This window comes from Erythranthe guttata, chromosome 12 (assembly GCF_056151865.1).
Source record: "Erythranthe guttata isolate IM_541 chromosome 12, IM_541, whole genome shotgun sequence".
NCBI classification, from domain to species: Eukaryota; Viridiplantae; Streptophyta; class Magnoliopsida; order Lamiales; family Phrymaceae; genus Erythranthe; species Erythranthe guttata.
This window is the reverse complement of record NC_142544.1, coordinates 18274247-18299866: the sequence shown is the minus strand read 5'-3', so window position 1 is coordinate 18299866 and position 25620 is coordinate 18274247. Positions and strand designations below refer to the sequence as shown.

General features: G+C 37.6%; 6 protein-coding genes and 1 long non-coding RNA gene across 11 annotated transcripts; 4 read left to right on the top strand and 3 right to left on the bottom strand.

Moving 5' to 3' along the window:
• Nucleotides 1–8: 8 nt before the first annotated feature.
• LOC105968102 (uncharacterized) lies at nt 9–1800 on the bottom strand. Its single transcript, XR_016034845.1, has 5 exons — nt 1775–1800; nt 1644–1700; nt 994–1085; nt 783–892; nt 9–666 (listed from the first exon to the last, which is right to left on the bottom strand). It is a non-coding gene; the product is annotated as an uncharacterized LOC105968102 (long non-coding RNA).
• Nucleotides 1801–2380: 580 nt separating this feature from the next.
• Nucleotides 2381–3158, top strand: LOC105967944 (chaperone protein dnaJ 49). Its single transcript, XM_012992529.2, has one exon. It carries the CDS (start codon nt 2471–2473, stop codon nt 3077–3079), a length of 609 nt encoding a protein of 202 aa, XP_012847983.1. The 5' UTR covers nt 2381–2470; the 3' UTR covers nt 3080–3158.
• Nucleotides 3159–4143: 985 nt separating this feature from the next.
• On the top strand, nt 4144–9098 carry LOC105968080 (uncharacterized). Of its 4 annotated transcripts, none has more exons than XM_012992691.2 (3): nt 4144–4422; nt 6181–6258; nt 6428–9098. In XM_012992691.2, exon 3 carries the CDS (start codon nt 6517–6519, stop codon nt 8818–8820), a length of 2304 nt encoding a protein of 767 aa, XP_012848145.2. In that variant the 5' UTR covers nt 4144–4422; nt 6181–6258; nt 6428–6516; the 3' UTR covers nt 8821–9098. The 4 variants fall into 4 exon arrangements, with proteins under 4 accessions (XP_012848145.2, XP_088682234.1, XP_012848147.2 ...); XM_088826108.1 differs by having other exon boundaries at nt 4192–4628; XM_012992693.2 differs by having other exon boundaries at nt 4197–4422; nt 6181–6309.
• Nucleotides 9099–9380: 282 nt separating this feature from the next.
• On the top strand, nt 9381–12092 carry LOC105968159 (hypothetical protein). Its single transcript, XM_012992781.2, has 6 exons — nt 9381–9959; nt 10067–10186; nt 10339–10443; nt 10842–10910; nt 11333–11446; nt 11618–12092. Exons 1-6 carry the CDS (start codon nt 9837–9839, stop codon nt 11927–11929), a joined length of 843 nt encoding a protein of 280 aa, XP_012848235.1. The 5' UTR covers nt 9381–9836; the 3' UTR covers nt 11930–12092.
• Nucleotides 12093–12462: 370 nt separating this feature from the next.
• On the top strand, nt 12463–13901 carry LOC105968173 (Ribosomal L18p/L5e family protein). The gene is made up of 3 exons (XM_088826905.1): nt 12463–12621; nt 13078–13184; nt 13321–13901. Exons 2-3 carry the CDS (start codon nt 13089–13091, stop codon nt 13771–13773), a joined length of 549 nt encoding a protein of 182 aa, XP_088683031.1. The 5' UTR covers nt 12463–12621; nt 13078–13088; the 3' UTR covers nt 13774–13901.
• Nucleotides 13902–16829: 2928 nt separating this feature from the next.
• On the bottom strand, nt 16830–20933 carry LOC105968177 (ubiquitin-activating enzyme E1 1). Its single transcript, XM_012992799.2, has 5 exons — nt 20653–20933; nt 20159–20376; nt 19263–20051; nt 18006–18826; nt 16830–17918 (listed from the first exon to the last, which is right to left on the bottom strand). The coding sequence occupies exons 1-5, from the start codon at nt 20774–20776 to the stop codon at nt 17021–17023; spliced, it is 2850 nt and encodes a 949-aa protein (XP_012848253.2). The 5' UTR covers nt 20777–20933; the 3' UTR covers nt 16830–17020.
• A 1638-nt stretch (nt 20934–22571) lies between these two features.
• LOC105968124 (Pentatricopeptide repeat (PPR) superfamily protein) lies at nt 22572–25325 on the bottom strand. 2 transcript variants are annotated; one of them, XM_012992744.2, is made up of 2 exons: nt 25104–25325; nt 22572–24641 (listed from the first exon to the last, which is right to left on the bottom strand). In XM_012992744.2, the coding sequence occupies exon 2, from the start codon at nt 24579–24581 to the stop codon at nt 22806–22808; it is 1776 nt and encodes a 591-aa protein (XP_012848198.2). In that variant the 5' UTR covers nt 24582–24641; nt 25104–25325; the 3' UTR covers nt 22572–22805. The 2 variants fall into 2 exon arrangements, with proteins under 2 accessions (XP_012848198.2, XP_088682830.1); XM_088826704.1 differs by having other exon boundaries at nt 22572–24879; nt 25104–25234.
• Nucleotides 25326–25620: the final 295 nt, after the last annotated feature.

The following is a 25620-nucleotide window of genomic DNA, read 5'->3' as shown; positions in this document are numbered from 1 at the left end:
GAAATAAGTTTATGAAAATAAAAAGTTGGAAGTAAAATTAAACAGTAACATTTACATATATGACAATCTAACAAAAAATATATCCTCCAATCCCTAATATACCTCCAATATATTGCACTTTGTACATAAACGACCGCAACTACTCTTCGAGACAGGTCCAAAAATCGAGAAATAGCACCTCCAATTTGCATCCCCCGCAGGTTAAAACTTCAGCAAACCAGGGTGAAATCCTGTCCTGTTTCTTTCCCCTCGTTTCAGACATCCTCAAAAGCTCAAACTTATTACAAATCATACGAAACCCATCTTGTAAAGGCATTAACGAGGACAATCTACAGCAAAATACTCGCCTGTAATGGGGATGAGAATAAAGAAATTACTATCGTACGATGCCCAACATACGATTCCATCGCATGATACGATTTAATCTGGAACACACCCCTATCGAAATCGAAAGAATATATATATATCCTCCAATCCCTACTATGCGTCCTGCACCTAACGCAATCTCGATAAGTAATGAAAACTTCTCTTGGCTGTGGATTTAACTTAGGAAGTAATAATCGCACTCTTAACCCTTTTCTCTCCATTTTGACCCTCGCATAAATCTTCCACGTGGCCCAGGTGTTCGTTTCCTTCTCCGCCCAGGATCCACATAAAGGAATATACCTGAAATTCAGACCGTGTGACAACAGTTAATATTTATATATATATATATATATATATATATATATATATTCACACATAGTCCAGTTATCAAATGCAATTTGATGCTTACTGCCTACTGGTATATTAGTTTCGTATGGATAGTGCTTTAGCTGCTTATTGCATATGTAAGCATCGCCTGACCATACAATGTCTGGATTTTGATCTGCCATTTGTCTCGACATTGGACCTGAAATTCGAGTCTTTTTGTGAGTAACTTATTACTAGGAATTTAAATTTTGACAAAATTAAAAGAAAATTTAATGACCAGTTTAAATTAAATTAAATTACCTCAACATCCAGGAATCTAGTACGCTTGGAGAAACGAGTGATCGTGGTCGTGAGATATTTCAGATGTGGTGTTTCCTCGATCTTTTGCTCATCTGCATTTAAATGAGCAGATGGGAGAGTTAAATTATCTCGAACATTAAATCTACAACACAATCAAAATGAGATGTTGGCGTATTTCATCGTGACAAAAAAAGAGAGGGAGGGAGGGAGGGAGGGAGAGTAAAACTCAAATGCAACATTAAAGAGGACGAAAAACATCGGATCAACAAGTGCAGACACCAAAAATTATACATATATAAGAACATGTAAATGAAACTGAATTATAAAAGGAGAAACGTTAATCAGAACGTATGTCCTTTTGTATAATTAAAATAAAATTCGGGGTATAACTAGATTTACAGATCCCCGACCGATATCATATCAAAAGTGTCACAAAAAAGAGAAATTAAATCTCATCAATAATACTGTGAACGAACTCCAGAATTACTCGGACGCTGAATGCAAAAATCAAGAACGAAAAACATTCATAAAACCTATTAACCATATCCCCCAATTTCACCACATCTGGAAAAAGGCTGAATTCACCAATCATTTCATTACAAAATCGCAGAATAAAAAAGGACAGGATAATAATTTTACAAAATTGTTACCTTGAACTCGATACAAAACGAGGTGATGATTCCAAAGCTCGAGAAGAGGGATGTTTACTACAAATGCAGGTGTGCAAATTACAATGAGAACCCACCCCTTTTTATAGCACGGAAAATTAAACATGTGCTACCTCAGCATGACTTCCGCACAGAACCTACAGATTTTATCGTAATGAATTTCATGAAACAAAGCAAATTCCTATCTCGACAATTAATAGCCTAGATATTGCAAATCTTATTTCAATTGACACATTAGACAAAGATCATGGATTTTAACCATGCCGTTAAGGATTACATGCCATGAAATCGTGATGACCGGTATATTTTATTGGTGAAATGGTAAGCGTATATATGACAATGAGGAATAATCGAATGCAGATATATACCATCTGACATTTAGATTTGGTGCTAACAGTTCACATAATCTAAAGGAAATCTAGATTTCGTACACACGACTACGAGGAAAAACTTTAAGACATGCGATGTGATTCGATTTTCTTGTTGTGAATAGAAGTCTTATAATTTATATAGACATATTAGATCCTCAAAGATTAATGTGACATGATTTTGTACCGATTCGGAATAATTACTCGAGTGATTTCGATGACGTTGACTTTCCATGAAATCGATTATACATCACTTATATGTATGATAGACTCATAATATTTTTATTTATGTAGAATTGTTTTTTTTTCTTGCACTTGAGTAGGATTTTAATTTTCAATACAGATAGCTAATCATAAAATTCTAGGTTTTTCTTAGATTTAAATTCTAACTGCTAGGATTTCAAAAAGCCAAAAAATATTATTCGATATACCTGATCGATCATGGAGTGCAACAAAGAAGAGGCGATGCGAGCGAAACAAATTGCCGAGACGAAGATGGAGAAACACGATTTCGAAGGAGCTCGAAAGATTGTAATGAAAGCGCAGAAACTGTACCCAAAGCTCGAAACTCTTAACCAGATGGTAATCATATGTGAAGTTATCTGTTCAGCGCAGAAGAGCAGCAGCAATTTGGCGACGGAATCTGATAACGACTGGTACGGAATCCTGCAAATCGAAAAATTATCCGACGAATTGACGGTGAGGAAGCAATACAGAAGGCTTGCTCTCTCCCTTCATCCTGATAAGAACCGATTCCCCGGCGCGGAAGCTGCTTTTAAGTTGATTTCCCAAGCGTACGAAGTGCTTTCAGACCCCAAAAGCAAGTCCTTGTACGACGGCAAGATTAAAAACGACGCCGGATTGAATGGAGGTGTGAGATGCTATAATGGCGGTGGTGATGCGAAAAGCGGAAATCTGAGAAATATGAGGAGGAGGAAGAGAGGCGTACTGGAATCTAGTGAGGGTACCGGTGAGAGCTCGACTGAGAGCACCGGCCGGAGTCCGTTTTCCATGGAGGAGAAGGCCAAACGACGTCGTCTCCGGCAGTGAAGGAAGATCTCTTATGTAGCTCTCTCGAAAAAGGCATAATGCGCGCACGTGCGAAAAGGAGGATGGTGAAATATGCGGATCGGGTCAAATGTTTGGATCCAAATGATTCGGCCCGATATGAACTTTGCAACAATGGGCCGATTTCCGGCCCGTATTAAATAAATAGTGAAACTAATTTTTATTATTTTTCATTTATTTTTTGTTTATTAGAAGAGCTTTTATTTGGAGCCGGTTTTTGAAATTTATTTACATGTAATATTTGTATTATTACATTTTATCTAATATTTAAAAGAATATTTTTTATGTCATCACATTTAAATTTTGAGATTTTTTTTTTTGCAGATATATAAGTAAAGGATTATAGAACTCGATAGAGAATCATTTGATGTAACCAGGCTTGGGTCGACGGTCCGGACTCGAAACTCTAACTTTAAAATAGGGCTGGTTAAAGGTCATAATATATGTAACCTGTAGTTGTAATGAAGAGAAGTCGACAGCTACTTTCGAAAGTGCGCTCACCATTTGAAATTGATATTGAACGGCCAAGATCGAACAGATGACATTGATCATAGCCAAGGTGACAAACTGACAATAGCCGAACAAAAAAAAAAGGGCAAATGATTAGATTTGATATTTTATAAAATTGGTCGACCCCATCCACGGGTTTACCAGTTGACCCGTCACGTCGAATTCAGATTAAACGCTCCCGATGGTCTTATCAAAGTTTCACATTTTAGACGATTCAAATAAAATAAAATTAAAAAAATCGCAGTTAACCAGCAACCTTAACTGCTAACATTTTTAACCCTATTCTTCATTTCTCGGACCCGAACCCGCGGGCTTCGACCCAAACCCCTAACTACGTCCAGTGGATCCAACCCAAACCCGAACTAAACCCATACCGTAGTCATGCCTAATTTGATGATAACATGTTTAACGACTCCGAGAGACCTTATTAATTAAATTTAAATACGGATCGAGCCGAATATAAATTCGTCCAAAACCGACCCATTCGTCATGTTTATAGCTTGGCCCAAGCCCAAGCCCAAATCCATTACTGCCTTATTCCAGAAACTTCCAAAACGACACATGTTTTTCCATTGTTAAATAACAAAACACAAAATTTTCATTCAATCAAAGTTTTTTTGGGGCAAATGAAATTTCAGAGGAATTCAGGGTCCTCCTCTTTCTTCATTCTCCCTCTAAAAAAATTTCACTCACTTCCTTTTCCCTCCATTTTCTGCCATCTCTCCGGCTGTTGAATCTCTACTAAAACACGCCTTCTGTACAGAATTTGTTTCATTTTGCGAACTCCTCGTTCTCTCTCATCTGAACTGATAAAGGTGTGTATGTAGTGTGTGTGTAGATATATGTGGTGTACTGACATATCTGCATGTAGATAGTTCAGTTCGGCTGCTGAACGTTTTATCTGAGAATTCAGTGCTGCAATTGTAGAGTTTATCTCACGTTTGATGATTTCGGCGGTGTGAGTGGTGCCGGTTCGTTATTTTCTAGGGTTTTTCGTTTGACTTTCAATTGCCTTTTTTAGGTATGGCGATGATGTCTGGGTACCAGTGTTTTTTTAATGCTTTTTTTTTTGTGCGCTGTGAAAGATCTTTTTATTTGGGGGTTTAGGGTTTCGTCTTTCAATCGCACAGGTTTTCATTATTATTGTTTTTTTTTTCTGCTTGCTATTGACTTTGGGTGGTATTTGAGGATTAAGTGGAGGGGCAGGAAATCGGAATTTCGGAAATTGGAACGAAAAAACCTGTTCCTAAATCAGAAATTTGATAGTTTTTATTTTACTTTCTGAAATACTGCAAACTGGATTTAGATGAGGACTGTAATGTTCTTTCTTGTATTATGTTTTGATGTTCAGATACTCAATTTTATCGCCTCGTGCATTTTTTAGACAAAAAAAGTGTTTTTTTTTTCCTTTTTCTAACATGTTGAACTTTTGTTGTTATGTTTATGCATGTCTAATCTGCACTTCAAACTGGCAATTTTTTTTTTATAATGTTTGGTGTCTCTGTAGAGCTCTTTATTGAGATGACTCTCCTAGTTTAAAAATCGGCATTAGAGTATTAAATCACACAACCGAATTCTTGAAACTTGGTTAGCCAAAATTTGGGTATTTTTGCCTTCTCATGGAAATACTATCCTTGCCCTCTGTATATATCACCATCTTACCATTTCTTATACTTTTGGATTGTTTTAAAGTGATCTAGTTTATATAAACTGTTTCCATGTTGTGGGTGCTAGTTGTCTTAAGCATATTCTTTGTGTTGACTCCCATAATAGGTTTGGACCCATCGTCACGAAGTGCACTTGCTGGTAAATTAGCCCCGTGTTTGATACATGTAATTGTCAATGCGCGTTATCTATTTGGGTGTCAATTCTTATGCGCAATTTTGAAAATCCTTGTGTGACCTCAAACAGAACTAGAGTCAAATATTTATGTTGTCTTTTTGCCAAAATATTATCTGTTTCATCCTTTTCAGTTTGAGGGGATCGTCCTTCTTATCTATTCATCAAAAGTCAGAACCCCAATTCAATGTTTTTGACTGGAAAATAGAAATAATGTTAGTTCTGCTCTTAGTTAACACCTGAAGAGCAAGATCAACCTAATTAAGAAAGTTTGATTAGCTACGTACAATTGGATATTCTTTAAAAATAATGTGGGACATGGGAATAGAACTCATATCTTTAGTTGCTGAACATTATATGCCTGATAATTATAATAGATGAAAATTTTGTACGTTCTAAGCACAATAAGAATGGGAATGACGAGAACATCTGTTCTATTGACTTGATACACTTTTGGGCTATGAATCCACAGTATAGACCCTGTTCGAATTAATTCTGTGGTGATACATACTGTCACTTTATTCTGTCATTATTTATTTGCATTTCTTCTCATGTTTACTGCTATTTGCATGTGTGATGTTGAATTCTATTTGTGTCTCACCTTTTCATCTTCCATTGACAGAACCTATAGAAACTTTTGAGGGGATTGCATGAATACTTTAATATGAATGAAAATGTTGAATTCTGTGCTTTCTGATTTATTTTTCTGGATGGTTTGGTGTGTGTTCTGCCAGGTTTTGGTCATGGTTTTTCGCTTGTATCCTGTGCCTGCTTGATCAACCATATGTGCGGATCAGCTTCTTAATCCAAAGGTAGTAATACCAAGTCGTTGCATTAAAGTTGTTGTTTTCCTCTTGTCATGGGTACGAGTGCTGCTGGTTCATTTTCTTTATGCTTGATTGTGATTAATCAAAATCAGTTTTTGTTAACTCTCTGTAACTTTGTTTTTACTAAGAAAATGTGTTGGAATTGTGGTTGCAGAATTTAACTACTTGGGATTACAAGAAGAACATACATTTAGTATCCTTGAGAACTCGGGTCCTCGGCACTCCTGTACTTACATATAAGCAATGGATTGCAACAAAGATGAGGCGGTCCGAGCCAAACAATTGGCTGAGAAGAAGATGGAAACTAATGACTTTGAAGGAGCTCGAAAGATTGTAATAAAAGCGCAGAATCTTTACCCAGAACTCGAGAATGTTAATCAGTTGCTAAGCATCTGCGATGTTCACTGTTCATCACAAAAGAGTATGCTGGGATCTGATAAGGACTGGTATGGAATCCTTCAAGTTGAAAAGTTTGCGGACGAGTCGACTGTGAAGAAACAATATCGAAAGCTTGCTCTTTTCCTCCATCCTGATAAGAACCGATTTCCAGGTGCGGAGGCCGCTTTTAAGTTGATTTGCGAAGCAAATGCAGTGCTTTCGGACCCCACAAAAAAGTCTTTATATGACAACAAGATTCGAGTGCCAGTTCGATATCAACCACAACATCACGTGAATAAAACTTCCCAGGCTAACAAGCAACAGGCAGCTCAGAACAAATTTTCTCATGTTTTTACTAGTCTGAATCAACAGTCAAGTTCCTTCGTCAGGTCGGAAGTATTCTGGACAAGCTGCCCATTCTGCGTTGTAAGATTTCAGTATGATAGAAAATATGTGAACGCAAGTATAGTGTGCCATAAATGCCTCAAGAATTTCATTTGTTATGAAATAAGTCCTCACGAAATTCCTTTGGGAACCAAGTGGGGCCCACCAAGTGCTCAACCAATGCCTGCGCGACGTGGTGCGAGTCAATCTGCTGCTTTTCAAGAAAAAGGGGTACCGAATCAGAGTAAAATCCCAATGGGAGTTAGAAAACCCGTCGGATCTTCAGCACCACATGTCCAATCTCAGGTTAATGCCAGCGGGAAAAAGGTTAGACCAGAACCAAGTATTCGGACAGAAAGTGTTTTCAAAAGTACCCAGAATACTGCCAACTCTAATGTCAATTCTTCACATGGTTTAAAGGAAGGTCTAGCTAGCAATGGTGGTGCAAAAACTAGAGAAACAAGAGACGTGAAAAATAAAAGCAAGAAGACCAAGAAGAGGGGCAGAAAGCGTGTAGTGGAATCTAGTGAGAGTTCCGAGAGCTCTGAGAGCTCAAGCGAGTCTGACCTGGAAGATGTGACCGATTCTATAAACAATCTGAATTCTGAACCTGGTTATGCCCATATCCCGCGGAGGTCATCTCGGAAAAGGCAAAATGTCTCCTACAATGAACGCAATTTCGACGATATTCCTACCGCTCCCAAAGAATCAGAAGAAAGCAAGTTATCAGAGGACAATAATGGGGACGAGGTAAAAAAAGATGTTTTGGATGGTGAACATTCAAAGAATGGAAGCCAAAATGGTTTCTCTACTGACGCAGATTTCCCGAAGCCAGAAACTAAAGAAACGGGAACTGTTCAACCCAATGAGAGCTTGCAAAACAAGGATGAAGATGCCAAGGCGAAAGCACAAGCAGACAGTAAATCTGATGCTAGTGCTGATGCAATCGAAATCGAAAGTGATTCTGACATGGATTCGGATTCTGGCGATAGTCCAGACACAGACCTTTGTCACTGTGACGATCCGGAATTTAATGACTTCGACAAGGATAGAGACGAAAGCTGTTTTGCTGTTAATCAGTTCTGGGCTTGTTACGACACACAAGACGGCATGCCCAGATTCTACGCCAAGGTGAAGAAGGTTTCCGCTTCACCATTTCAATTGACCATCACATGGTTAGAAGCTCAATCTGCAGATGGACCTAACAAGGAATGGATAGACGCGAAGCTACCTGTCGGCTGTGGCGGTTTTAAGCCTGCGATTACTGAAAAGACGTCACTGCGACTTTCGTTCTCTCACCAAGTGCGGTTCGAGAAAGGCACAAAGAGGAATTCTTTAGTCATATACCCTATGAAGGGGGAAGTGTGGGCTATTTTTAAGGACTGGGATTTGAGCTGGATTTTTGATCCGGAAAACCATCAGGAATATAAGTATGAAGTAGTGGAGGTGCTCTCGGATTTTGATGATGGTGGCGGTGCAGAAGTTTGTTACTTGGATAAAATTGGAGGATTTGTGAGCCTTTTCCAGAGAAGCAGCGAAAGCGAGAACGGCGGCTCTTTTCGAGTGGGGCCCAGTGAAATATACAAGTTCTCACATCGAATACCGTGCTTCAAAATGACTGGCTCCGAAAAAGTAGGAGTGCCCGTTGGTTCTTTCGAACTTGATCCTGCTTCTTTACCTCTTAATCCCGATGGCTTGTATTACCCAGGCAAAGCGAAGATGGAAAACAAAGATATTGCGCCCGGAGATAATTGTGCACCAAAAAAGAAAGGGCAAGTTCATTAAGTTTGGGAGCTGTGCCTCGTTTTGAATTAGAAAGGGGAATGACGGGAGATTTCGAAACTTGCAGTAGCGGTGTTAACGGGAAATGATTATTATTATTATTATTAATATTAATTTTTGGTTTCAGGTAGATTGGGATTACTGTTACTGGTGTTTTAGTTGCAGCAACTGTTCTAACAGAGATGATGATGCCTGTTTTTGTGTTCCCCTTCAGTTATTTGTTCAGTTGAGTTCATTTTAAGTACATATGAAGGTTATTTAATAAGTTGGAACCCATTTTATTTGGAGGAGTTACTATTTACTACCACAGAACCCAGTTTTTATATTTAGGTAAAATACAACCACCTCCCTGAGGTAAAGTCTATTTACGAAGAAACGTCCTCATGTATGAGAAATTACATCCACGCCCCTACAAAAGGGTGCTTATGTAATAAATCTATAAATTGCAGGAGCGTGGATGTAATTATGAAACAATGAGGGTTTCTTTTGCAAATAGGCCTTACCTCAGTGGGTCGATTGTAATTTACCCTTACATTTTATTGCATGTGGTTTTTGCTTTTTGAGTTGAAATTTGAAAATGATGTATATTTGTGCTATGTTTAGACTTGGTGGAAATTGTCATTATATTACCAATTCAATTTTCAAAAATGCTAATTTTGATTCAATCGATTTAATCATTAAAAAATCATAAATACTCTTTAAGAAAATAAATTTCTGTAATTTCTTAATGATGTTACATTGCAACCTCCAAACGTTTCTGTTTTTTTTTTTTAAATGCAGATGATATTTAAATTCTTAATTACATAAAGATTAAAAAAAAATCCCTTTATTAATATGTTGGGCTCGGCGGAACCTTTTATTCTTTTAATCAAGAATCTGGATCCGGATTCAGTAAGCTTGAACCCGACCCACATCCCTACAATCGGTGCCCGTTTGACATTTGAAATTCTTCTTCCGGCGCCGGCAACCGCTGCCGGTGGTTTCAGCACATTTAACAGATATACACTATTAGGCTTACAATGTCGATGGCCGGCGACAACACTTGGGTTGGAAAAAAGCCACTGAGAAGAGTGGGAGGGATGTCCGATGCTCTCTCCATTGCCGCCGATCTCGGCTTCTCCGTCGCTCCTCCGCCTTCTCAGGTATTTGCAATTAGCAACACACATATACGTAGAAGTTTAGCTTTAGTATACTGAAATTTTAGCAGCGAGCCCTAATTTTGTTGAGTTTATTAATTTTGTTCGATCAGGAAGATATCCAGAACTTATCCACCGGTGAAAAGGGGGATGACTTGGTAAGGATCTTGCGAGAATTGACTGCTGTACAGAGGAAAATCGCCGATCTTCAAGTGGAACTTCAAGGCAGAAAGGTGATCAACTCTGTTTTTTTTTTTGTTTTTTTTTTGTTTTTCTTTTCCCTGCCATTGATGAGTGATGTACCAGTTTTTGAAATTGTTGCCTAGATTTTTTTACTGAATAATTTGAATCGGGGAGCTCATATATTTCGTTGTGGAACTTTTAGGAGGACAAGAATGTTGCTCATTTAACACATGTGAGTGAGATGGAGAAGAAGATCGAGACGTTAGCTCGTATCACAACTATACTGAAAGATGTTATTCAGAACAAGGTAATCAGTAACTTGAAATGCTGCCAAATTGTTGCTTTGAGATGATGTCGTTTAATTTTCGTTCGTACATTCTTTTCATGGAGTGGTAGTAATCCTTATTTAGTTATCAAGGAGTGAACTAATGCAATACTTACAGCGGATGAGAATAGAAGCAGATATTGATCTCTGTGTGTGTGTGTGTGTGTGTGTGTCGATTTTCCATGTCGTGAATAGGAGCAAACTCTTGATTTGTGCAAGTATCGAGTCCTTGACCTTGTACATGGTTGTGCTCGTATGAATCCTTAATAGATGTGTTAGGTATGGATGATTCTTGATAGGACAGAGAGGATTTGATATGTTGATGCACATTATATTTTCTTTCGTCTTTATATGTAGGCCCTTTTTTTTTGTTTTGCTAGGATCGGATTATTGCTCGGCTCCAGCAACCTTACTCGTTGGACTGCATACCTGTGGAAGCTGAGTACCAGGTATATGTACAATGAGATAACACCAGTAATTGTTATGTACTTGTAACTTATTCATATATTCCATTTTTTTTTAATTTTTTTTTTCCCTATAAAAACGTGAATTGAAGTTGGACTAGTCAAGTTTGGTTAATTTTTGTCGAGCAGGTTTTAAAGAATTGTACGGTGTCACCTGTTCAGTTTTGCCTCGTCATAAGTTGAACTTTCACACACAAGCTTATTAGTTTAATTTCCTGTAATTGAGTCACAATATAAATCCTTAAGGGGGCACATATGACTTTGACCTTTTCATTCGTTATTTATTTTCTGTCCAATTTTTAGTTTCTTCTCAATTTGCTGCTCATCAAACTCGACAATTACTGAGTTGAAAATTAGCTGTTTGAGATATCTGTAATGCTTGTTTTCTTGTCCTTGATATTATGCAGAAACAATTTTCGGAGCTGCTGATGAAAGCAGCAAGTGATTACGGAGCATTGACTGCTTCTGTTGGCGATTTCCAGTGGAGCCAAAACTTTAAAGAACCACCTACAGTATGGGGGGTAAGTCAACAGTGCATATCCTTTTACGTTGTTTCATATACAGATTCTTGAAATAGTTTTTACATCAATAGCAAAGATAGTATTGAAATCAGTCAATGTGCAAAATCAAAGTAAAGATTGGAGAACAAAATCGAACTAAATATCGACCTTGGTTTTAATCTTGTGATTTAGGAAATGCTTCGTCCAATTCCAGTAGCGTTGGCATCTTGCACTCGGTTCTTTGAAGCTATGACTGCAATGAGAGATTCATTCGCCAAACTCCAAACACTGAGAGTTGGTCATTCGTCTCAGAGAGCGGCAATAATGGGTGATTCTGATTGCGTAACTCCTCCACATTGGACAACTGAATCGAGCTTCGATGATTTGGCAGTTAGAAAGCAAGGTGACGATGCAAGCGGTGAAGTTGGAGTCGAAGATTACGTAGATGACACCACCCACAGGAGATTGTCTTGGCCCTCGCCTGTTAAGAAAATCGAGTCGTGATTATTACAAAATAGTACATTGTTTTTTTAATCTAAATATGTGTATCTTCATAATGTTTAGGGTTGATTTATTTTTTTTATTTTTTTTGGAAATCTAATTCTTAGACATAAGAATAGATGTTGTATTCCTCTACTAAGTATTCTTGAATGTATTTTACTATCAACGAGTGGGGTTTTTGGCTAAATAATTCTTACTAAAGGACTTTAATTCAATTTATTAATCATCTGCAATATGTCTCTCGTATGGTTTGCAAGTTATTATACGAGAGTGTAGATTTACCCAATGCACATCTATGGTAGGCTGCGTATTTTTTTTTCACCAAAATTTCATTGTCTCGAATTTTACAATGTACAAATATAAACTCTAGAAATTACAGAGAAATTATAAATACTAAAAAAAAAGTATATTAAACATTATTCTTCCAATAAAATAAAGTAAAGAAAAAAAAAATATATATATATATAATAACAAATGAATTAATAATAATAATTACAATAACATTATATGTTGAACCGGACCGCTTCGGTAAACCGGGCCGCTTCGACCCACCTTACCCTACAACAACTTCGGCCGGCCATTTTAACTCAAGAACAGAATCAAATAATAACTCAGTAATTTCATTTTTATTTGAGTTAAATCAGAGAGCTTGATTTCTGCAAAACGAAGACAAACAAAGGCGGTTTCCTACACAGGTATGAATATTCGAAAATACTATTAATTTTTACTAAGGTTATGTACACACTGTGTGTATGTGTATTTTAAAACTGCGCTGAATCATGGTGAATTGTTCATTCCTGTCGTAAATTTGAATTTGAGTTGATGTTATGATATGAATTTTGTTTGGTTCCTCGGAAGTTTAATGTAATCGCTTTGATTTGATCACTTCATCTTTTGGAACCAACTAGTTGGCAAGTTGAATGCACACCATGTGTTTGTTCTAATGCGCGAACGAATAATGCAGTTATTTTTGTGGCCTGGTTCTCGGTTGGCAAGTCTAATGCACACTATGTGTTTGTTTTAATGCGCCAATGACAATACAGTTATTTTTTGGGCTTGTGTAAAAAAAAAGTCTTCATCTCCTCCTTTAATTTCTGTGGCCTAACCTTCGTACTTTCTTGTATCGTCTTCTGTTTAGGTTGTGTTACTAGGTTGTGTTACGATGTTGAGACTCGCATGTCGGAAGTTACGTGCTCATATGAATAGCGGGGTTAATATCAGGCCTTTATCACAGATTAGTGGTTTTCACTCTTCTCAGGTGAGCTTGCAATTTGTCGGCAATATAGTTAATTGTCTGAGTTAAACAAAATTTTTAAGTTTGATGCTGGAAAGTGAGTTTTAGTTTCAAGTCCATTTCAAGATTCAAACTTTTTTGTCATTACGATACTTTGCAGACTTGTCTGGCACCAAGAAGCTTTTTCGGCGTAGAAGATTTTCTTGACGACGACAATAGTCGGCCATACACTTATCAAAAGGGAAAAAAATCAAAGAATCCAAACAAGCACGTCTCTTTCAAGCAAAGAACCGTGGCTTACATGGAGCCATTCACTCTCGATGTTTTCATTTCAAAGCGTTTTGTCTCTGCTTCGATAACACACAGGGTAACTTGCAAGCAAGTTGCTGTTGCCGGTACTAACTCCAAAGATATCAAAGCTGCACTAAGATCAAGATCGGATATACCTGCTTGCTTGTCAGTGGGTCGGATTTTATCAGACAGAGCCAGAGAAGCCGATGTTTATACAGCTTCTTATACTCCAAGAGAAAGGGATAAGTTTGAAGGCAAAATTAGAGCTGTTGTTCAGTCCCTTATCGACAATGGCATTGATATCAAGATTTATCTTGATTAATATATTTTATTTTAAAGTTTATTTTTCTTCTCCACAAGGTTTGTTTTTGTTAATTTAAGACATATTTCTTTGTTGCGTAAATGGAGATTCAAATTCACTCCTACAAGTTTAAATTTTGCTACCCATAACCTTGTTCGTTCGGCGTTTTTAATGCTCTACTATTTTATTTTCTTGTCAAAAAAAAAGTCATAAAAAAAAGATAAATAAATATAAAATCGTTATCCGCAATAAAATTTAGTTCATCAACAAATAAGTAAAAGTATATAAAGCAACCCCTCCCTAAACATTCAAAGCATTTCTTGATTTCCTGCATGGGTAGGAAAACCATTTCCAGTTTGATTTGAATATTTGTCATCCTTTTGCCTTTTCTGCCTCTTACTGCTTCCATTTTCCAGGCCCCCAGTATTTGCATTGCCGTTTTTTAATCGAGACGAAGAAGACGAATTAACATCATCGGAGCTGTACGTATTATCGAAACCCGTCTCGCTTGTTTCGCACATGATAAATTACTTGGAGCAATAACCACATTGGGAACGTCTGTTCAAATACTCTGTAATGAAATAGTAGTTTCTACCACAAAATGTGCATTTTGTCCAGAATGCTATCGGCCTGATGACAGGGTTGATTACCTGAGTTACTTCACCATAAAAAAAGACGTTCGGGTAAATGCTGGTATTTGTGTTTGTGTAACCGTGATAATAATCATGCGCAGCCTCCGCTACTCTGATCTTGCTGTCGTATAAAGACTTTTTCTGGGGGTCCGAAAGCACTTCATTTGCTTCGCAAATCAACTTAAAAGCAGCTTCCGCACCCGGAAATCGGTTCTTATCGGGATGAAGTAAAAGAGCAAGCGTTTTGTATTGTTTCTTCACAGTCGATTCATCGGCAAACTTTTTTATTTGAAGGATCCCGTACCAATCCTTATCGTTTCCCCCCATCTTTACTTGTGCTGAACAGTGAACATCACATATGATTAGCATCTGCTTGATAATAACGTTGTTGTTGTCGTCGTCGAGTTCTGGAGAAAGTTTCTGTGCTTCTTCCATTACGATTTTTCGAGCTCCTTCAAAGTCGTTAGCTTCCATCTTCTTCTCGGCAATTTGTCTGGCTCCCATTGCTTTGTCGTCTTTGTTGAACCCCCCCATACGTACGTACGTACTGTCTGATCAGATGAGAATTTTGTTCGTCTCGTCTCGTAAGTAAAAATCGCAACTCTGCAAACACATATTCCAGAGTTGGGAAAAACAAAACCCCGGTTACAACAAAGAAACATGTTTCTGGGGTTTCGGGTTTCAGGTTTCCGATCCAAACTTAAACCCCCCATTAAACAATCATATCACGAATGATTTTACAAAATACAAGGACTGTCTGTATAAGCACAAACGCCAAGTAATTACTGCAGTTATGAATCCAATCTAGCACAAAAATAATATCCAAATACCAGTTTGTAATATTTGTGAAAGTAAAATAAAAGAATTTAATATCCTGTTAATCCTCAAAAAAGACTACGTACCAATTGTAATATTATGTAATTGAAAGATAAAATAAAATAACATCATCAACAATTCAACATACCTGTAACAGCTTGAGAATTAATTATGGGTAGGTATCGTCTTTCTTACGTTACATAGGGTTTTTCTTTAACGAGAGAGAATAGGTCTATTGATTATTTAGGTGACTTCCTTTTATGTTTATGATACGTCTAATTGGACTAATCCAATATGCCTACAGTTTATTTATGGGCCACGAGCTCAATATTGAAGACCACTATTACCGAGACCCAATTATCTTCAAATAAGGTTTAAACCCAACAATCTCAAAGTATAAATAAGGATTTAATTCATTTATTAAATGCACGCCTTATTATCTGAGTAATACTACAATTTGTATTCTCTGAACTACTTCAATATGGCACGTCTTCTCGATCCGCACGTTTGACTTGAGCGTCAGATCGCCGGATCAACCCCCGACCTAGTTCACGTGTTCTATGATTGCAGGTATCTCAAGGTCGTCAAGCTCGTGAGCCAGTGATCCACTTTGCTCTCACAGTTTATTCTACCTCAACTACTTAAGGTGATCGATATCTAGCATCATCAATTTATTTATTTCCATACCTTGGGAGAAAAGAAAAAGAACAATGCCAACTTTCACTTTAGTCCTTTCTATTTTCGATTGCATCAATTTACTTCCATAATTGAAAAATCGTCACAATACAACCCTCGTTCTAAGTTGATAAATTTAACTTTAACATCGTCTGATCTAAGCTGTAAAATTAAATAAATACCACCCCTCTCAATTTAAACAATTGTAAAATAAAAAAAGAAAAAATGAAAAGAAAAGAAAGGAGAACTCAAGAAAGGCTTTTGAGATGCTACACTTCGTGAAGTGAAACACACCATGTGATTTTGCACCGTAGATCAATATAAATAACTCTCCACTAAGCATTGCCAAGACAAGGTTGCCCGTTGGTAAATACCTTACACCTTGGTAAATTCCCACAAGTTAGACCCGTAATCATCTACGTGCAGTAGTCGATTAAGGTTCAATCGACTATGTTCAGTAGCGATTAAGATTAATTGCTATGTTTTTTAATTCATTTTTTGATTTTTGTTTTATTGACTCCCTATTTTGCCACGTGTAGTTGGACTTGAGGCATAGTGGTGGCGTGTAATTAGTATTTTTACATTCTTGTTTTTTAGCAAGAAATTTATGGATTTTCATATATTCGCTGCCATGCAAATATTACCATGTATTCCGGAATTCCCTCTAAACAATAGTATACCAAATAGAGCGAATTACAAATTATTACGATTTGTGCATGAATGATCAATTCATCTCAAATTATATATGTGAAAAAGTAGCGTTAGAAGAAACAAGGGACTTTTTTTTTTTTTTTTTTTATCGATAAAATGAGAAACTTCAATAGAACGAAAAATTACAAACATCAACGATGGGCGAGCCACCATCGCAAAAACACATAATAGGAAGATCTTTTGGAGGGACAATACCCCTCCAATCAACATTTGATGCCCATTTGGCCAAATCCAAAATTTGAATTACGAGACGAGTATCTAAACTTCCATGTAGGCCAAAGAAACCAAAAAACGCTAGATACTAGCCTCGGCATTGAATTACGAAGAAACAAGGGGACTTCATGCTACTACTAGCCTTGGCATTGTTTACAGAACAGAACATATATCAATTATCACCAAAATTCAATATGATTTGCGAAAATAAGAGAATGAATCTACCACAAAGATGTGTATATGTACACCGGAATATCAGCACGTGCCCTGGAATTGTCCTCACAAGTCACGAGCAGTTTGTAGCGACTCCTCACTGGCAGTTGGAAATTATCAAGATATCTCATCAAATCCAGCAACTTTGTTTCCAAAATTTGGTTGTGTGCACGAATTGAGCTGAGGTAGATACAGTGGCATCCAAAAGTCACCTTGATTACCCTCAGGTCATCATTTTCTAGAAAAGCAATTAAATCGCCGACAGTAGGGTCGCCCCACATAGTCCACTTGTCCCAAGGGGTCAATGCTGTATTCGCAACGGTGCCAATGATTGAGGCTCCCACCGGAGTACTGATTTTCATGTATGAACTGTCGAGTGACACTAACACGTTCGAATAGTCATTGAGGTTTCTCTTTCCACCAACAAATTGGTATAGCTGTAAACAAGCAAGTCCAGAAGCAATAGCTGGGGAGACCTCGGGAACCTTATTTGTCCTGCGGATAAACTTAAATTCCTCTGGATGAATTTCAGGAAGCCCATGTTTCCTCGCCAATAAGTTGACAAGAGAAACAGAAAAAATCAGTTTTTGTTCGCCGTAACTTTGTACAAAGGCATCATTAAATGGGGTGACTCTATAACTTCTTGGCAAGCGGCTCGAGTTGTTGATTAGCTCACCAATCAACTTTTGCATGCGAGCTGGTGTGTTTGGTTCAATGACGGCTTTAACATTGTTGCTGTATTCGACCCCTTCCATAGCTTCAGTGAACTTATTATTATCTACAAACTTCGCCCACTCAGGGATGTCGATGCCGAGAAGCCATGCCCTTAGAATAGATGCTGACTTGATAAAGCTCATATCAGTTGGATCATTGGCAGAGAACTTGTTGACAAAATGAATCTCGAACCTGGTATGATCACATAATCAGTAAGAGAAACTTTTTCAAATTATTCCTAAAAAAAAAAAGGAGAGAGAGAGTTAGAAGGAATTATACTTGCACCGAGCCCATCTAACACAATCTTCAAATGTCTTGTTTAATATATAGTCTAGATTTTCAAGAACCATTTCAAATATTTTGAACGCTTGCGACTCATGCCTCAAATCAGTGATGTATCCATTTGGATCACTTATAAATTTAGGAAGCTCTACTGCAGCTGCCACAATTAGCTCATTAAGCCCACGTTCAGCCAACCAGACACATGCTTCAATGTCGTTCACCCGCAGTGGATATTTCAATGATACAAGAAAGTGATTTGTTATGTGAGGGATAATTGTTCTACTAAAGATCTTTGGACCAGCCAATTCTGAGGTTAGGAGCGCATTCCCGAAATAGAAACATCTTTCACCAACATAAACTGAATTGGTTATTGAACTTGTAGTGAGGACTATGTCTATCTTCTTCCAAAACTCGTAGTCGAAAACGCTTTCAGTTTCAGGGCAAAGACGCTCTTGTAAAGCCTCGGCACGAAGATTTGGATTGATTGACCTAGCCGCTGCGACGGCGACCACAGACTTTGCCTGACCAATATTCTGATCACGAAACATTAGATGTCTATTGGGGTCGCTCTCTCTTACGAGAGCATCATCTGTAACAGTCAACTTACCCAATTTATCACAGCAAACTCCCATCGAAGTAAGATTCTTCAAATATTCACAACTTATGGAACCACACCCCACAATCAACACATTTGCCGCCGACAATTTCTTCTGTATCTTCGCCCCAAATACAGATACTTGGGCGTCATAACGAGAATTGATGGGCTTCAGGTCATTAGGATCCAAATTTGAGGGTCTTAAAAGGTTGAAATGTTGACACTGTTTATCGTAAGAATGCTTGAATCAGTACCATTAAGTAAATAAGTCACGTTCAACAGAAAAGACAATATAATTGACAGTTAAGTAACCAAGTCAGGTTCAGCACAACAGACCATATAATTGACAATTAAGTAACAAAGTCAAGTTCAACACAAAATACCATATAATTGACAATTAAGTAACCAAGTCAAGTTCAACACAAAATACCATATAATTGACAATTAAGTAACCAAGTCAAGTTCAACACAAAATACCATATAATTGACAATTAAGTGACCAAGTCAAGTTCAACACAAAATACCATATAATTGACGATTAAATGAACAAGTCAAGTTCAACACAGAATACCATATAATTGACGATTAAATGAACAAGAAAGACCATGCAACTGACAATTAAGTAAACAAGAGGTTCAACACAAAAGACCATATCCGACCTGAAACATCGGGTGGAAGTTTCCTGAGCAAGTATTCAAAACTTGTTGAGCAGTTAAACCACCAATCACGGCAGCCACGGGACTTAAAACAGCTCTAGCGCCAAAGGTAAAATGCCTAAGAAGCTCTGCATCAACTGTTGCCCGCATATCATTAGGCCACTCATTGTTAAGATCAGTTACTAGAGCAATTATTTTTTCAGCATCTTCCTTTGATCCAGCATTAGGAAAACGTCCCAAGTTTGCTCTGAACGTATCTAAAGCTTGATGTAACAAGGGGTAGATAGTGATCTTTATGTTAGGATTCGAAAGTCGATCATTCAAAAAGGTTCTCAATGTCTTGAACTTCAACAATTTACGTGTCACTTTTGTGACAACAACCTCGGTCCCATCTAGAGGAGGATTTGTAGGATCGTTTCGAATGTAGAATTTAGAAGGAAGATCCACACCCATTACTTTTTTCGGTTTTCCATCATGCAATCCTATCATGCGCTTCCCGTTAGAGAACACAACTTCATCACCTTGCTGAAACTTCACGTCCTGACCCTCGACAACATGACAATCCACTTTTATAGCGTCCGGTGCTGTAGAAACATTTGAAATCATTGCTCTGTAAGCCTTCCCCTCGGCGTTAGCATCTAGGAATTCAAAATCGGGACCGAAGTCGCAGAAAATTCTGCCGTAAAGGCCTCGAACATCTGACAAAATGAATGCGATCGGAGGGTTTTGCTCATGGCAATAATCATCAAACTCCATTGCTTTCTCTAACAGCAAATCGGTAAATACGACAACCTACAAGCAAAGCCATAATGAAAATAAATGAAAAGCAGGCTATGCAATTGTAATGATAAATATGGAAACATAAAAAAAAATTAAAAACGAAAAAAAAAGCGGACTACCTTGAAGTCCTTGAGATCTTCTTTAACCAAAGTTGAGGTTAATACAGAAATTTTGACAGTCTCATTGATTTCTTGTAATTTAGGGCGGCAAACCACTGCCCTGTTTATCCCTAAATCCTCCTCATGAAACACAAAACTACCAGAAAAGTCCCACAGCTCCACCTTGTTGTAGTCATGTAAGGTAAGGTTTTTAACACCAGCAATTATAAGATTTTTCGCTGGAAAATAAAAGGCGAAAATATATAATTAATGCATGTCGCGCGCGCACACACAAATGAGGGTTAAAGAGTAATTACCACTAATTAGGTTCAAATATCGATAATTAAGCGGAAACGGGAGGGGTTAAAGGGTAATTAACACATCAATTAAGGATTAATAACACTAATTAAGCGTATTAATTAACGATTATCAACACAGTACCTATTAATTAACGATTATTGCATGTATTCAAACCAAAAAAAATAAAAAAAAATTAACGATTATCGACACAGTACCTATTTCGACCCCGAGGCCGTGCATTCCTGATACCAGTACATTATTGAGGGCGGAAACAGAGAAGGCGGTGGAGTTAGAGGAGGAGTGAGCGGGCGATCGAGTAATTCTGACGTCGGGATCCATGTTCCGGCGGAAACAGAGAACGCAGTGGCTGGAGAAAGAGAGATCGAGAGCCGGCGAGTAAAATTCCGACGTCGAAAAAAGGGTTTTCACTTTTCAAACTGACAGAGCAAACTTGGACGAAGAAGCAAAATGAAATGAGCGGGGTTTACAAACTGACATTTCAAAGTTGGTGGAATTACAAAATACTTATAAGCGACAAGTTTGAGCTTATAGGTTTTTTTTTGGGTAAAGTTCATTTTACCTACCTGAACTATACCCTACGTATAAAATACCCCCCTGAACTTCAAAATGAACCGAATCAGCCCCTCCGAGTTTTGAGTCAACGTTAAATGTCGTTAAATATTTAACTCCGTTAATTTTTAAGTGTTTTTACACTTTTGCCCATCCATATTATTTCTCCATTTTTTTCTCCCTCACCCCTTTCTTTCTTCTCCCTCACGCACACCGTAGAAGATGAAACAGTCAGTTCACTTCCCACCCAAACCCCTATTTGGATTTCAGTCAGCGGCAACGGCCGGAAAGATGAAACCCATAAGAAATTCGAACTCATTGTTGCGAAACCACCGTAGCTCCGGCTTCGCTCCGCCCCGTACGGCCCAGATCTCGCCAGAATCCGGCTAAAACATCAGCCCCTTTCTTGTGTGCCCCAATTTTCGACTTTGGGACCTTGTATTGGGTTCTGTTTGGTTTCCCTCCGAGTTTGTTTCTCATTGGCGTTTGTCCTCGAGGAATTGAAATCTTGAAAAAAATCGAATTAGGGAGCGATGATGGGTTACTTCATAGTGGTTTTTCTGCTAAAATTTCTTTGATGCAGATGAATGTTGGAATCACCGTGATATGGGGTATCCGGCGGAGAAGATGACGTTGGGAAGATGGGCCTTCTTTTTAATTATTTTTTTCCCATTTAATTGGATTACTTTAATTTTAAAATTAAATTTCAATTTAAAATAAAAATGAACTATTTTTATTCAACAGTTTACTTTAATTATTTATTTGATGAAAAATAAAAGGCAACCATCTAATTGTATTAACTGGTTTATATAATTTGGAATAGACACACGTGACAAATTTTTTATCGAAATTTAAATTGTAGTAAAGAATTAATTGTCATGGTGAGAAAAAAAATTTAAATTTGTGAAAAATTGCAAAATTAAAATTGGGCTAAAACCCCTCTAATTAGCAATTATAAATGAAAGTGCACTGGAGGGGTAAAATCGTCTGAAAAAAGCCAACTGTAATGCCAGCAAATATAATTCAAAAGGTCAAAGTGCCATGTCAGCAAGTATGGACGGAATTTTAACAGAGGGGCTGATTCGTTTCATTTCGAAGTTCAGGGGGGTATTTTATACGTTGGGTATAGTTCAGGTAGGTAAAATGAACTTTACCCTTTTTTTTTTTTGACAGCTAGCTTACAAGTTTGAGCTTATAAGTTGTTACATCTTACTTTCTAAATTAAATTTTTCTTTTCCTCGACATTTCACGTACCTTGCAAAAAATAATATTTCAGGGGTAGTTTAGACATTTTACATTTAAACCGGAATCGGGTAGTTTTGTGTGTGTGTGTGTGTGTGTGCTTCTTCAAACCGCTTATAACTCGCTACCGAAACCATTATGGTTATGTTATGGTTTTCGTAGAAATACCATTTGTCACAGTTTTGATTGATTCCGGTTTTACCCTTTTCGAGTTTACTATACGGAATGAGTACCGATTTAATAAATGGGTATCCGACCATGCAACTCATTTACACATACAAATCTAGAAATATATTATCTATCTATAATTAATGCAATCTAGTTCAAAAAAAAAATAAACAAAATATTAAAAATACTCGAAAAATGCATACACAGATTGTTACTTGCTCTCAGCTTTTCAAAAAAAAAAAAATATCATTAGAGCTTCATCAGACAACAATGTCTGAAGACCAGACATTAAAATCTTTCCATGTTTCTTATACAATATTCGATTCGAACTAGCTAATCGACATCCACCTCGTTTTCGTATTTCTTGCTCGGTAATACAAAAGTCTTATTATTTGAAAAGCTTCTTCTCTATCAACTTCTGCTGCAACTCAGTAGCTTCGTCTTTCATACCCGAAGAGTATATCCCCTGAACAATATTCGAACACGACGTGGGCTTATACTTGCCTCTACTCGAAGTCAACATTTCCACAACTCGGACCGCAGAGTCAACTTCTTTCATCTGGCACAATCTATGAATCAAGAATCTGTAACAGTTCTCTCTTATCCTTCGCCTGCTATTACTACCGATCGCGTGCAGCAACTCAATAGCTTCTCCAACAAGATCCGCCCGACAGAACCCCCATATCAGACACCGATATGTGACATCATCAGGGCGGGGCCCACGTTCCACCATGCGTGCGTACACTTCCATTGTCTTCTCCATGAAACCAAGCTTTGCCAATCCATCAATCACGATATTGTAAGTGATTAAAGTCGGAGAGAAGCCTCTATCGCTCAACCAACGAAGAACTTCGACAGCTTCATCTATCATTTCCTCCTTACAAAGCGCACGCAGAAGCGTATTGTAAGTAATAATATCAGGACAATAGTCATGCGAAATCATCTCAACTAAAAAGTCAATCGCTCGATCGAGCAAGCCGTGCTTGCACAGACCGTTAATCAAGATATTGTAAGTAATAACCGTGGGAGGATTTGATGTTTCGTTCATGAAAACGAGGATTTCGTCCACTTCTTCCCAACATCCGTAAGTGCAAAGAGAATGTAGAAGCGTGTTGTACGTAACAGCATTCGGCTCCATCCCACGTGAAAGAAGATTACATACAATCAACGAGGTGTCCTCGTACTCACCCTTCTTACAAGTAAGATTGACCATCGAATTGTATGTCACAAGATCTGGATAACAACCCTCAACCGCCAGGTCATCCATGATCTCTAAAGCACGAGCAACTCCAACATGCTGACACACCAACTCGATAAGGATTGTGTAGGTTATTACATAAGGAGGGCATCCCTTTCTCAACTGGTCTTTCCAAAAGTCGACAGCCTCGTCGAACTTACCATGATCGAACATGGCTCGTATTATCGTGTTGAAAGTGATAATATCTGGAGGGCAGCCACTCAAGCTCATGCCTTCCAATACATCGACAGCAGCACTGAGGTGCCGTTTCCTACACAAACCACCGATGAACATGTTGTATGTAATTACATCAGGGACCCCACCTGTCATAACCATTAGCTGGAGAACCTTAGCAGCTTTGTCCGTTCGGTCGACATTGGTTAGGCCTCTGATCAACTTTACACAGGACGGAAAATCGGGAATTTGACTGTTGCGAGTCATCACATCCACCATTTTTACTGCGTCGAGTAATTTGCCGCGGCAGCATAAGCTTTGGAGGATTTCGTTGTTGGTCTTCTCGTCGTTTTCAGCGTAGGGTCCTCTGTGAGAAAACGTCGAAGGGTAGGAATTTTTTTTGTTTGAATGGATTTGGGTGTTGAATTTCTTCTCGCTGGACGTCGTTTTCCCGTCCAATTTCTGTTCTTGCTGTTGACTATCCTCAGTTGTTCGATCGATAGAAACAGCTGCTTGGTGCACTTTACACCTGAACAAAGAAAGCCTTGCTCCTGTACCATTAATCTCCGTCCTCCATGGATTGGATTGAGTTTTGCAATCGCCCACACGCGAACAGCTGATCGGAGCCCTCGTACATGTTCTAGAATAATGAGTGGTGCAGTAACTGAGATCCGATTGGTTGGAGACTGAGTTTGTTCGATGCAAATTAAGAACCTCGATCATCGACTTCTGGGGTAGAACTGAATAGGCCATTTCTGGTTCCCTCAATTAAGAAACGGGGATATAAACTTCTACCTCGTAGATTCTTTAATCCTGTTGTTCATCAAATATTATATTATATTCATCCAAAATTATTAAGTCAAAATGCAGAGGCATTCGAAATAAATATCGTTCGGAAACACGAGATAGTGCTACAAAACGAACCAATCTAAGAAATTAAAACCAGCAAATGTGTGTGTAATTAAATGAAAATCTAAAAATTCCAATCTAAGAAATGATTCAGGAATCCCATATATTCCATTAATTCATCGGCGGCGCCATTTTCATTAACCTAAAAAAAACAAAAAAATGAATTATCGCACACTTCACAAGTTACTACTAGTTCATAGATTCAGTATCCAACTAGAAATGGATGACGAATGAAAGAAAAAAAAAATTAAATCTAAGAAATTACCAGAAAAAAAAAAAAAGTAAAAAATTACACCATGAAACGAGAAAAGAAATTCACATTTAATGTAAAATAAATAAATAAATAAACATAAGAGAAACTCGAACCTTGAGAGGATTGGTAAGAGGCGTGGATGCCAGGAGAGAGGGGTTAGGGTTTATGAAAGAGTTGGTGAAGACTGCAGTTTGTCTTGTTTGGTCACCTACAAAACATTATTCAATGTAGTTAGTTCCTTCATAAATTCAATAAAAGTAAAAATTAAATAAAAAGGGGAAAAATAATCTATAATAATTAATAATCTTGCTTAAGTATATCAATGGAACTAATGTAAAATATTGATAAATAAATAATCTTGCTTATATAATAATTTATTCGAGTCCCGACTTGGTAAAAACGTATTAAATTATTAGATTAATAATTTAATATTTCACTAAATTAATAAAATTTTATTAGTCATGATTGTATTATTTATAGAAGTTTAACCGTAGAACGATTAATACCGAATGAGGTGAGATTTAGATGTTTTAGTTGGATCTCATATTGGAAGACCGTTCAAAATTCAAAGGGGATAGTTGAGCATTCTTTGATGAATTTATTTTCACATTTACTTGAATTTCAAATTTT